Source organism: Notothenia rossii, assembly GCF_949606895.1.
Source record: "Notothenia rossii genome assembly, chromosome: 1".
In the NCBI taxonomy this organism is placed as follows: Eukaryota; Metazoa; Chordata; class Actinopteri; order Perciformes; family Nototheniidae; genus Notothenia; species Notothenia rossii.
The window spans coordinates 83,254,979-83,268,902 of record NC_136912.1 but is presented as its reverse complement, the minus strand read 5'-3'; the positions used below and the strand labels follow the sequence as shown (position 1 = coordinate 83,268,902).

Here is a 13,924-nt window from a genome sequence, read left to right as displayed (position 1 = left end):
CTAATGAGACATAAGCCTGCCATCGTTTCTCAGGCAAACATATTAAACAACAGGATATAAGCACTAGGGAAAAAACGCTCATATATCTTTTGAAACCATGTTGACATAAGTGTTGATGGCTCTTTCTGATATATCGCCCTAATTTTACCGCTGTGGAGCAGGAGCGCCCTGATCTACGGGATTGTGTTACTCTGATTTCTTCTCATCTGTGAAACCTTGAGCATCTCCTGAGACCAATTGAAAAAGCCCTAATGACTTCTGCTATAGTCCTAGCCCTCCATTTGAGAGAGAGAGAGCATGTAATTGAAATTCCTCCAATAAAAAGTTCAGCATTTGGGCCTGCAAGGGCACAGGTCTCAAAGTGCACACTAATTAAATACATGTAAAATATCCTATCCCTGACTATCTTTTGATAGTCTGAGGCTATATAGTAATTAATCATGTACATAATGAATATTAAGTCAAAGGAATTGTCTCCACTTCCCTCCAGAGTGAAACATTCTAGTTCTATAAATACATTGACTGCTCAACATGATTCGACGGAAGGAAATGTGGAAATAGTCACAATATCATGTATCTTACAATCCAAGAGAAAGAATAATTAGCCAGTTAGAAAATGAGATTCATGAAAAAGTAAAGAGGCAAGTTGCCTTTAAAGCAATGACATAACCCAATTGTTTGGAAAGAAAAAATGTACGCCAATTGTATCAAGGAAATATACAGCGCCATGTTATCATTATTTTTGACAAATTGGTTTTGTGTTAAAAGCACCAGCAGTAACATTAGCTATAATCCTAAAGCTGTATTGATCAATAATAGCTTTATGGTATATTTAGGTAATAAATGGACGGTAGTCAGACTCTTTAGTGACAAAAATAGTCCTAACATTTTCTTTTTGAAATAAAACAAAGAAAAAGTGCAGTATGGAACTACTTTCTGCTTTGATTGCCTCCATTTCCCTAGCAGCCTGTTAATCACACTGAAGTATTCTAAATGTAATCCCATCACATCTCTGACCTTTTGGGAGAGGCAGACATCAGTACAATTAGAGTGTCACAGAAAATTCTGCTTGGATTTGATGCAAATCTCCTTTAAAAATGAGCACTCCCTGCTGACAGCGAGAAGGGCTCCGATAAGATGCCAACAAGGTGTAACAGAGAGCTCTCCTGAAACCGTGTAGCCATATGCAATTTAACCTTTTCCACTGCCATCATAAAGCATGTCAGAGGAATAATTGGACATGAAGATAATGTGCTAAGTGAATAATTAATTGACTTGAGTATAACAGATTCTACTAACTCTATTCCACTAACATACGTAGCTAAAGGTGTAAGCCTGCCTAAACCATAAAAGACTAATCTACATCTGGTTCTCACTAATCCACCTCGAAGTACAGATAAGTCATTTTAATCATTGCTGCTCCGTACAGTAGATCAGCTTAGCTGCAACTCTGCTTTGCTGAAATGTGACTCTAACCTATTGACATTTAAGCTTGAAGTATATTTCATTTAAGATGTATTTTGATGCATTCCCTTCTTCAAATTAAATGCTACTTTATATGAAATGTACGCAATAAGGGATGTATTCTATTCAGCGAAGCAAACACACTGCTTACAGTAAGTGCTGTAAGCTGAACATAAAGACATATCTTCCTTTTTTTATGTAAAATGCTCAGTACACATCTTGGTCACGATTTTATAACAATATAAACATGTTACCATTTCAAATGTCGCTATAATATAATTAAACTATTTTTTGTAAGCAAAAGGCTTACTTACTTAATCACACACACATATGTATGTCCGAAGGAAAAAAACATTGAATAGTGTTGTCTTTTAAATAGAACCTGTGCAGACAGTCATTCAGGTCTCTCATGATGTTAAACGGCATCTGTTGCTCATGTGACACGGCCAGTTTAGACTAAGGGCAAGAAATGTAATTGTCATATCCTAGATAGTTTTGGCCACACTGCTCAATTTTCTATCCCTCAACACAATAGCTTTCAGGAAGCCTAAGCAGCCACTTGTAATTCAGAATATAAAAAAAGAATAAGCAGCGAAGACAATTGCTGTGTAACTAGAGGAGAAAAGTGACATGAGTGAAGGGAGCACATTACAGAAAAAGGCACAATCTACTTCCTGGTGCTCCCAGTTTGAATTTCAATCAAATTAGCGTCTCTTAAACTCAAAGTGACCCGTCTAGCTCCATTTCATCTGAAATGCTGATGAGGTTCATGCCACAATTATCAAGGCAGACATCTCTCTCAAGAGGCAAGCCTGTTGATAGCAGACAGGCCATTGAAAAATTAAATCATTTCCAGACACACACACACACACACACACACACACACACACACACACACACACACACACACACACACACACACACACACACACACACACACACACACACACACACACACACACACACACACACACACACACACACACACACACACACACACACACACACACACACACACACACACACACACACACACACACACACACACACACACACACACACACACACACACACACAAATAACAGTTTATTTAGACCATTTACTATCTAACGGGGTGGCCCCATAATGTTTCAGGAAACGGGTCTTTAGAAATGATCCATTATTATCCTGCTTTTAACTTAAGGTCTGACCCAATATCCGGGTAAGACATCCCAGCATCTTGTAATTACTGTCATATGTCTGTGTTTATGCTATATTTACTGGAGCTGACAACAGGGCTCAACAGGGGGATTCAGACCTCTTACAGACTCAGGAGGATGGCTGTCTGACTCACATCCGTCCATCTCACCTATTGATTTTCAGTCCAGCAAAGGTATATTGCTATGCCACTAAAGTCAATGGAAATACTATTGTGACATTTTGCAGGTCCAAATGTGACCTTTACAAGACGCTGCTAGCACTCCCACGCATAAAGCCAAAGCTACAGAAGAATGGCTTAAAAACAACAATGATCATGTCCTGGAGCGGCCGAGTCACAGCCCAGATCAAGACTTTGTGGCTGGACTCGAAAAGGGCTGTTCACTCATGAATCCCCCCCGCTATAACCCGACAGTCCTGTAGCAGTTTAACTGAGAAGAATGACAAAGAAATGTCTAGATGAGCAAAGCTGATTGAGACATGAGACTGAAATTGTTGCTTAAGTCTATTGTAACGGATATGAAAAAAGGTGAATACTTGTATACAAATATTAAATTCATAAATGATAAAAACGTGTAGAGGGATACATACTTTATACTGGCACTGTATGTAATCTTTTTAAACACACTGAAATACCAAAATGTCGATGTATGTAGGCAATTTAAAAACATTGCAACCATAGATATTATCTATACTTTAATTGTTGTCAAATAGGGGTTGGTCAGGTTACACAATACTTTATATTATGATAATGGTAGATATAAAACTTAGTTTATTGATAAAATACCCAGGCATGTATGTTTTATTGGGGGAAATATGGGCCAGGTATGATTGTTAACATTATAAACGGGAATATTTATTAACAATATTGGCATGTAAATACGATACAACATGTTTGTAAGTAAGCCTACCTTAATAAATGTCTCTTTATTTAATTAATTTTTTTACATTTCATTAATTAATTCCAAGTGTTATTTTGGTGTAAGCAGTAGTTTGGCTAATGAGGATCAGTGATGAGGGTGTATACACTTTTTAAATTACGCACATCATCACCAATTTAATCTAGAGCAGAGAGCCGTTTCATGGCTCATGAATTTGTGTACACCCCTAACTTAATCTGGATCTTTATGAAATCTTAATCTACTGCGCTTTAAATACACACTCACACAGTGTGTAAGGAGGGGAAGAACAAGGCGACGTGCTGTCAGGCGGCAGCGATGGAGCTCCTCGGAGAGCCTCGCCAGCAGTCCTGTCACTGATATAAATAGTGCGAGCAGCATCACTTAGTCTCCAGAACCGCCGCACATCTATTGACAATTACATGTTAATATTACTGGATAATTTCAAAAGTCAGTTGTTAACAACCCTATTAACTTAACAATGTTTGTAAAGATCTGTCACATTGAAGCTGATGACATCATTAAAAAATACACACTTCCAAATAGCCAATGTTGAATGGTAATGATCGTTTTAATGATAATTATTAACCAACTAGCTCTCCTCTAATACCACTAATGAATTTCACATCGTGTGTTTGAGAGCTTTCTGCTTTGATCATTCTTGTCAATGATACGCTCCTCTGAAACCCGTGATCCACAGGCACGGCAGGACCCAGCCATGTTATGTTACAGCAATCAATGTCCTTGTTATCGAATACTGACAAGTAAGCTCATTACTCAAGGAGAAATCCATAGATGAAAGCCACTTATTCATACTCCATTTCATCCTATGTTCTTTTTATGACACTGATTTGCCAAGATGTGTCATTGTCATCTTTTCTACATCAAGTTTCTCTGATAAAAACTGGCCGGATTTTAATAACAAGTAAGCACCAGATGCTCACTGCAAGTAAAACATAATGTGTCACTAAATAATGTTCAGATACATTTAAATTCCAATCTAGAAGATGTTGTCTGTGTGGCAAGAATGTGTTGTGGTGGCTATCATTATCATTATCTTCAGCGCAGATGATTAAATGTAATAATTAAAAAACTGAAATCTTGAAAAGAAGACAACATTAAGAAATCACCACGCTGATTATTATTATCAATGAATTAATTATTTCAAACTGTACTGCCATGCAGTTTCACATCTGCCGGGGAGGTGTCCACGTGAAAAATTCCTGTACAGATTATCACCCACTTGAGTCGACTAATTGCTTGCAGCTGAACGTTCTAATTGAGCCACAACTGTCCTACGGCTATTTTCATAAAATCATTGTGCTCATGAATATAATATGCCAGCAAGATATAAAAACAACTTGGAGTGCCAACGGGATCTATCAAACTCAGTGAAGCCTCCATCCAATTCTCCACACTTCAGGACCACATACATTTTGGATGTTTAAAAGTGAACACAGTTTAAGTGCTAATGCGATTTTTCCCACACACTTAAACTAGTAGGCCAGGGTGATTACGGCAACAAATAATTTGATCTCTTCTTTCCTTTCTTTATAGAGAATGTACAGTACAAAATGTTTTCTCCATACAGAGTGTGTGTGGTATGTTGCTCCATATATGGAACATTTCAGCAGGATTACCTCAGCAGAATCAAGGGCGAACAGGGAAAGGGCCTTGAAACAAACATTACGATCCAAATAGGGAAATAAATCACCACTTTCTCATTTGAGGATCATTCTTTTTGACAGCAAAGGTATTACATTTCCTTCCTTTTTTAGTCTATTCCTGTAAATAAATTAAGAGATGGAAAATCAAATCAGTAATTAGTCCCACATGCAATCTCGGGCGTTTGTCAAGCTGTCCCTGAATCTATTTCCATGACAATAAACTGTTTCTGATTACCCAAACACTGTTTTTTAAACACCTACATATGAATGTAGGTCTTCTACTGTGTTTCCCCAGTTATACGGTCTATCTTAGCAGTGTACAGTTTCAAGAAGGGTCAATCGATGGGTGTCAAGATATGATTGGTTAAAATTGTGGGGAACTATTTTAGATGAGAACGTGTTATATTTTGTTTTACAAAAGTATTATTTTAGAACATTTAATTGAAGAATTTTGATAAATGATTATGATATTTTTTTAATATGGTGGACAATAACACCGGGTGTGTGAGCTAAAGGGGGAAAAAAAGCATTTTTAATTGCACTTTAATTTGAAAATGTATGGCTTGATTTCAGTTAAATAAAAACATACACGGTCCATGTTGACATCCCTCAGAATAACTTTCAAACTGACAAAGAAGTTATCTATGTATACCACTCTATGTAAATATAAACCTGCCACTTTTTAGCATTTGATGGCCTTTTTTGTGTCACACGAGAACTCATGAGGTTTGTTTTGCGTGATTTTTGAACCCACACACCTGACAGGGACCCTCTGTATCACAGGACTTTTTCTTCAAACACATATTTCTATTTTTTCTCCAAGTACAATAGCTCAGCAGTGGCATTGAAATGCTAAAATCACATTTAGAAAAACATCTGATGTACGGCCTCTGGCACACTCAGGATATGCATATGAGGAATGAGCCGGAGTATGAACAGCCGTCCTCTGCGGGCGCTGGTGGAGAGCGTTTCTACGAGCCTGTTGTCAGGTGGCTCCTGCTGGATCTCTATTTGTGCTTCAGTGGGCTGTTTCTGTATGAGCGAGGCTGAGGGCAGCTTAATACACAGGGCCACAAGCGGAGAGCAGGAGGGCTGCAGCCTTTCAAGACAGACAATGTGAGTCAGCTATCTGACTTTATCAAATAGGGCTTGACAACAAACCCCCTGAATACAAGGGGCTTTACTGTTTTATTTCATTATTTCTTTTTATTTCCCAAGGCGGCTTGCCAGAGTTGCTGACGGTCTCATACCGACCAATTTCTCTCTCTGTGGAACTCGTATGTCATTCCATCCCGTGCACTTTGGCTCAGATGTCATCCTTATGTGACAACTGTTCTCGTGTTTAAGGTCTCATGTATACGGTGTGACCAGTGGAACCCTACTGAGTTGCAGGCATGCGCGCAAATCCATGCACCACCGTGGGTTTGTTTTCCAATTCCACCATCAATCATCCGTCTTTGCAAACGAGTGCTAGCTACAGAGACAGCAGCTTTAAAATATGGGCCATTTCTGTGGTCAGTGATCAATCCTTAAATCTGGGCTGCCAAGAGCCTGCCCTTAATCTGACCAACAGGATTTACCAAAGTAGAAAATAAGTATCCTTAAAGTCAAGGAAAGCCAGTAGTGAAAACAGTATTCAAATAATTTACCGTACTTAAATGAAGGAGCAATAAACACTTATTAAAGTTTGTTATCGCTTGCAAAACTCTAGAAATCAGTCTGCCAATTTATATTCATAGTTATTCAATTCAATTATGATTTTTGTATATGCATCTAAGAAGTCCTTTAATGTTGTAGTTGGTTGAGCTGGAGCAAGCTTTGAATATTTTACATTTGTAACGGTTACAAAAAACCGTGTCATGCTTTAAAAAGTAAAATCTAGTATCTATTTAGTGGAGTAAAAGTATAACTACTTAAGATGGTACCTAAGCATTTCATTTAAATTGCTTTCTTATTTTTACCACACATTCCCCGAATAATAATAAATCACATTCGGCTCTAAAAAAGGCAGATTTAGGTAAATACTGTCATTGCATTTGATGTTCGATAAATTGTTTTTAGTTTTTGATGTGATGAATTAAACAAGACAATGCCTACAATGTATTCCTGAGCTTTTGACCATCGAATCTATAAAAGCTATAGCAGTTGCCAACTATCCTTTCAACATCACCACGATAGGTAAACTTTCTATAAATGGTGCCAGAGGGTTTGTTTGTGCAGCTGGACAACAGCCATCCGTTTTTTTGGTGGCCAAAGTTGAGAGGATGCCTGCTGTGTTATAAACATTTTTATGATTGAATTTATAACTAAAACAATTGTTAACATATTTCACGTAACATAAACTATTTTTTCGGTTTCTATCTCTTTTGGGTTACAGATACACAAAGCACACACACTGTTACTCTAACACACCACATGCACGTAAATGGATTCTGCTAAGAGCAAGTGGCCCAGCTTCAGTAGTAAGTCAAACAGTGATAGACTAATGTTAGCATACTCCATCTAGATTGGACTTTTGTCAGGTAATGTATTCAACAGAGTAAATTACAGTGGGCAGAATAATTACCTCCAGCAAGTTGGATCCGATCTGCAGTCATGTCAAATAGTGAAATATTGAAAATAGCTTTTAGTTGTAGTGAATGTTGTTGAAAGGTTAATTTGTTATGTTCATATTTTGAAATGTGAATTTAATGTCCATTGTCAGTTTAGTGCTTTGGTCTTTGACTCTGATTTCTTTAAAAAAAAAAAAAAAATGCTCTACTCAAAAACAGTAGCTAATTCTCTCATGTTGAGCTATCTCAGTGCGTACTAACATTAATGTCTTCTAGGTTATGGATGCTGACAGTCTACTGTTGCCGTTTCCTTTTTTTCCCCTTCACACTAACATTCCCTTTTGCTATATTCGGTGGAGTAAATCAATCCAGCTGCAGCCGTGTTACTCTCCTTGGCAGGAAGATTTGACTCCAAAGGCAAGAAATGTGGAGGATTTTTTAAGAGAATGAAAGATAGATGGGCAACAGGGGCAACCAGACAAAATGAAATGGTTGACAGCAGTCCGTATACGGTTGCTCAGGGCAACTAGGAAACTGTAAGTGTTTAGCCCCGTCAATTATTTTCTCAGATTCCTGTAAGTTTGGCAGATGCCTTATTTTGTGATAATTTGTTTTGGTACAGCACTGAGATGTCAGCAGTTTTACCTTTGTGACATGATCTTGAAGGCATCTGGAAGATAGCAGTTGATGTTCTCCATCTGGAAAGGGTCAGCGTCGCAGATCTTGTCGTCCGTTCGGCCATAGTTTGCACTTTCGATCATTATGACATCACTTCCTGGACACCGCAGATCGATGGGGTAACCCTCACAAGACAGCTCTCTCCGTACTAAGCCAAATGGCAGGGCGGCTCGGCTAAACCCTGAGGGAGAAGAGAGAGAAAGAGCTCTATCAGGGCAAATCAAAGGGAGCTGTGTGGTTGAGCTGACACAGAGAAAGACGGCATGAAAGAGAGAAGACACAGGATATCACAGCTGGATTTGCCAGATATATCTAAAAAGCAGCATTTTGTGCATGTGCCACCCTTTTTATTTAAAAGGCTGCAACTTGCAAGATGACTAATGCTGATATGAGGATAGTGAACCTTGGATTGGACCACCAGCTTGACATACATCAGTATATTGAGTGAACATTTCAGATCTCAACCGCACCAGTGAGCTAATGGTGTTAGTATGTCATCCCTGCGCCCAACTGGTCCGGGAAAAAATCGATAATTGTCATTAAAGTCTAGTTTGTCGGCTAAAATGTCTGGAGCATTGTAACCCCTTACGACCGTTTATGTACAGTAAGCACATTGACACAACACGAATAAGAAAACCCAACAGCTTCTGTGATGGGGAGAAAAATATATAGCTTCATTAAGAATTCTTTTTGTGTCTATTTTTTTAATTTTTTAAAACAATCTAACACCTCAGTTGTGTAATTTGTCCTGTGTTTCATATCAGTAAGGGACCACACAGCACATCACTAGAGACTTGTGGTTATCTTGAAAAGCTCATTTTTCCACCATAAATGAAAAAGTACAGCAAGCATCTGTTCAACATGAATACAATTCAATCCACTTAGCTTGCAGTTCTGACAATCGAAGTGTGTCAACTACATACATGAAATACAGCTTTATAAACATGCTCAAAAGCCTATGTCCAGAATGAGGTTTAGTTTTAGGTTCTAGTTAGGACAACAAAGAACATAAAAGATTTACCCTACTTCTTGTGCACTCATTTGTTTGGCACCTGGACAAGTCAAACTGATCAATTTATGCAGTTTTTCCAATTACAAAGCTTTTTTTTAATTATATTTGCCATGTTGTGAGACACTCTCAGTGTGACAACAGTTTACTTAAAGCTTCTGACTCCAGCTCTGATAAATCGACCTAACAAGGCCAGGTTTATTTTCCCCTGTTGGACGCTTCATCAATTAACTACCAATATAATTATCTTAGTCTGATTAAATGTTATGCTATAATGGCACTAGATTAGCATTCTGTATTGTATCCCTCGTCAGGAAATACTACTGTGGCCTTTTATAAAGGAAGATAAATGTCAGTTTGTATTGCATGAGCCTCCGTTTGTGCACCAACCAGGCAAACATTTGACTCTCAGGGTGAACAAAGGATATATCTGCATAGAGGAGGGCAGCTTGCCTATTTAACCTCAATAAGACTTCATTTGTCTGAGAGCTTACAACACTCTAAAACGTTTTTATTTTTTCTCTATTTGTTCTTGTTGACAGGAAACTTGTGACCAATAGGCATGAAAAGATAAAGGCTTTCACATATGATAGGTTTCATTTTTTCAGCAACTTTTCCCTTTAGAGTCAAAAAGAAACGCTTAAGGTGATACACAATGTATCAAAGATGTTGTCTCGAGAGAACAAAACCCAGGAGGAGAAATATAAAAACACCACATGTTTGGAACAAGACTTGACAGCCAACCTTGAGTTGATGTCAATGCACATCAAAAGCGAGCAATATGTTGTTTAGGAAGTAACTATAGCAACCTATGTAAAACATTAATCCATGGCACAGCAACATTTGTAATACTCATATCATTGTATAGTGAAAAAATACAATTTTAATAATTGAAATAGCTATCAAATGCACAAGTGAAATACATACACATAATACATTCCACCAATGAATGTACATTTAAATATATCTATTTTCTTAAACAAACCGTGCATTTATTTCTATTAAATTGACTGACTCCTTTGTTGTACTGCTATAGAGGTCAAATACACTACATGGATCAATTGTGCAGCAGTTACGTATGACTGGGTGGGATACATTACCCTGCACTGGCCTATTTTGAGGCTGGAAGTCAACTGGTTCTTTGCCCATATGCAAGACCTCCGAGTTTGATCTCCAAATCCGCAGCCGAACCCCACTGATGCTCTGCGTCCCAGGAACACTGTTATAACACTTAAATTCCTCGGCAGAGCCTTCACAATCTCAGCTTCTGGTTTAAAGATTTAGAATGAATGCGGTCTCTCTGCTTGAGTAGGAAAACAGCCTGGTGCAATGAGGAGATAAATGTGTACTGAAGGATACTGAAATGCACTAAGCAACTTTTCAACCATGCCCGTGACAGGCCCTGTAATAACGGTGCATTTCTGTGTTCAAATCTCTGGAAATCAAACTAAATTGCTGTCATCTAAGCACACTTTATTAGCCAGCTGGGTGGGTGCATCATGGACCAAAGCACACTCGTAAACAACCTCAAAAAGCCTCTCCCCGTTGATTAGACCCGAGGCTGGACTACTTTTCACTCTGGTGTCGGATGGTATTTTTGGTCCATGGTAAATGAGTGACAAGGACAAATCTATACAGGACACCCAATATTTCAGTTAATGTTTACAATTAAGTCAGCAATGTTTTGGTGTTTTCACCATGTTTTGTACAATTATTTATTTAATTTTGGAGATTCCTCAGAAAATATCTTCTCCAGACTGTGGTTTCCACCATAGCATTTATATTCAGAAATATCCATTGGTTAAACAGGCAAAAGGCAAACATAGTTGATACTGCTACACTGACAAATCTAAATCAGCTCCTGCTATAATGATTGTATATACGTTTTTCTGTGTTATATAATGGAGGGTTAATGTGACAACTTCATATAAATCCTCTTCCTCAGTTTTCATACAGACATTATGAAGACACAAAAACACCATTGATCAATTTTTGGCACGACAAGGCATTGCAATTACAAGAGAATAATGTGATCACAGTAAATCCCACACAAACAAAATACAATACTTACTGTCTCACTTAACACAATTAATTAATTATTCAAATGAGCCAGAAAAGTAATCATTATTTGCTCATGGGGTCATTAGCATAATTAATCAATGAATGCATGATATGAAAATTATTTACTTTCAATACGGTAAAAGTCAACCATGCCAAGAGTATCAATATGAGATGGATATTAAAATATGGAACATCACTTTTCCTTTCGTTCTGATGATCACTTGTTGCTATAGCGTGTTTTAAGAGGCTTCTGAGCAAACAAAATGGCGCGCACCACTGGGTGCAAAAACAGAGCGGCATGACTGAGAGGAATCTTTACTTGTGTTTGTCACACACAGACTCAAAGGGAAACTCGGCACCCTCCTCTCCTCGGTAGCACACATTTCAGACCTCCTTGAAATATGAGATGTTATTTCTCTAGCTTTGATATACCTCTACTCTTTGATTGTGCATCCGAACCAATGACAAGGGCTTAAAGGAGCGATGCTTATCAATCGAACACCTGAAAAGGAGGAGTTTTACATTCTCTACACTAATTAAACGCCAGGGAGCAAAAGGATCAAGGCATCGTCAATACAATATTATGTGGGAAGCTCATTGTGTGACCATGGCAACATCGTGCACCAGAGACATTTCTGGTTGGATCCTTATCATGGCCAAGCCAATACTAATTACGCATTCTGGTCACCCATCCCACCCACCACCACTAAAATAGCATTTAAATTCCTCTTCATCTTCTATGTAGCGAGCATTTACCGGAGCAATGGACAGTGCCATTGCACAATCCTAACTATTCTTTCTTTCCACACACATACAGAAATTACATTTTAACAACACGTTGAAATTAGAATTAGAGACACTTTTCTCTGCGTTAGGAAGCAGCTGCTTAGTGTCTCAAAAGCACATGATCACTCAACCTTTTGACACATGCTTATTGTACATGATAGTAATTGACATTGATTGGTGCACAGGACCTCTATTTTCATGGGTTATAGCACTTTATTACACCAATGAGGATCCTCAATTTAAAGCTTCCCAGAATGGCATTTACTACCATGTGTAACCTTTGCGATTACATTAAACCCATACAGAATCTGCGGCTGAAGAACCGCATGAAACTCCAGTATGTAAAGTGGATCCATTATACTCCGTCTCTTTGGTGCTGTAATGTTTTAATTCATTTTTTTCTCCGCAGATGAGCCAAATCAATTGGAAAGTGACCATCTGGTAGGATATGAGTGTCACTGAAGCAGAGTTAATGAACAAAATGTCTTCCTATTTCACACAAACGAGGTGTCATTAGGATTTTCATCAGCCATGCAGAGACCTTCTCCCATGTAGTCCCTTGAAACTAGACATTACCATGATCAAACCCAAAGGGACATACATGGAGAACATGTCGAGTACACACTGATAAAATGCAGCCATATGTTTAATGAGGGCAACAAACTTGAATCTTTCTCAACAAGACGCATCCCACTTTTTCCTATTGCTGTTTATGCGGCATGAATAAAAATAAACTTTTCAGTTTTTCATCAGGACTATCTTGCCTCCAGTACATTTTTTTTTTAATCAAAATGACCCTTTGAAACTTGAATTACACATGCTTCAAGAGTGAGTCCAGGGGCATAGCAGAGGCTGATCAAAAGGCCCATTCAGCCACTCACGCTGCCATCATTGTGGCTGGTGTACAAAAGAGGTCTCCAGATTATTTTGATGTGAAACCAGATAATTTTTCTGTCGGAGAGCCAATGAGAAATGTGACGGGGACGCTCCGGATGGTTGTCGCCTAACGTTAACGCGGCCCCTTTCATTTTCCTTTGCTGATGAGAACTAAACAGCTGCTTGTAAATGAGCAAGCATTTCTGCCTGGCACGCCATTATTCTGCAGTCCTGAGCCGACAAGGTCGCTTGCTGGGGGGATTTGGGGTGAAAGAAAAGTGTGGCCTATAGCATTAGCTAGGAGCCACAGGAAACGCAGCTTGAGTCCTCCAGGTTCTGCCACCCCACCCCTTACCCCCTCCTCTCTATGGTAAAAGCAAAGGAAGTGTCTGAAGGAAAAGAAACCTTTAAGTCAAGACTCTTGCAACAGGGCTGATTCTATAATCCAGAGACATCCTTTACAACAGCATGTATTCTTAAAAAGTCAGGTCCACACAGAGGAGGAGAAGAAAGAAAATATTGCATATATCCTGCAAACAGCAGGGTATGAGGTAGACTGCTGACTTTGCGTGGCCGTTCTGCAAAAGAATTACACTATGGTTTCGACATATATTATTCTTTTGAATGTTCTAACATTAACTTTAACTCTAAACTGTGTTTCTATTTTTTCCACTGTGTGATGAAAGCTGATGTCATTTTTTGGGCATGGCTAACAGCAATCGACAGTCACTTATG

The 13,924-nt window shown here is 38.5% G+C and overlaps 1 protein-coding gene across 24 annotated transcripts in view; it reads right to left on the bottom strand.

The window, feature by feature from the left end:
* adgrl2a (adhesion G protein-coupled receptor L2a) overlaps positions 1-13,924 on the bottom strand; it is a 211,228-nt gene that overhangs the window by 42,716 nt on the left and 154,588 nt on the right. For all 24 annotated transcript variants that reach the window (XM_079678636.1, XM_079678637.1, XM_079678623.1 and 21 more), the window contains one exon: positions 8,425-8,638. In XM_079678636.1, coding sequence (XP_079534762.1) covers positions 8,425-8,638 — 214 coding nt within the window. The remainder of the gene's footprint in view (positions 1-8,424; positions 8,639-13,924) is intronic.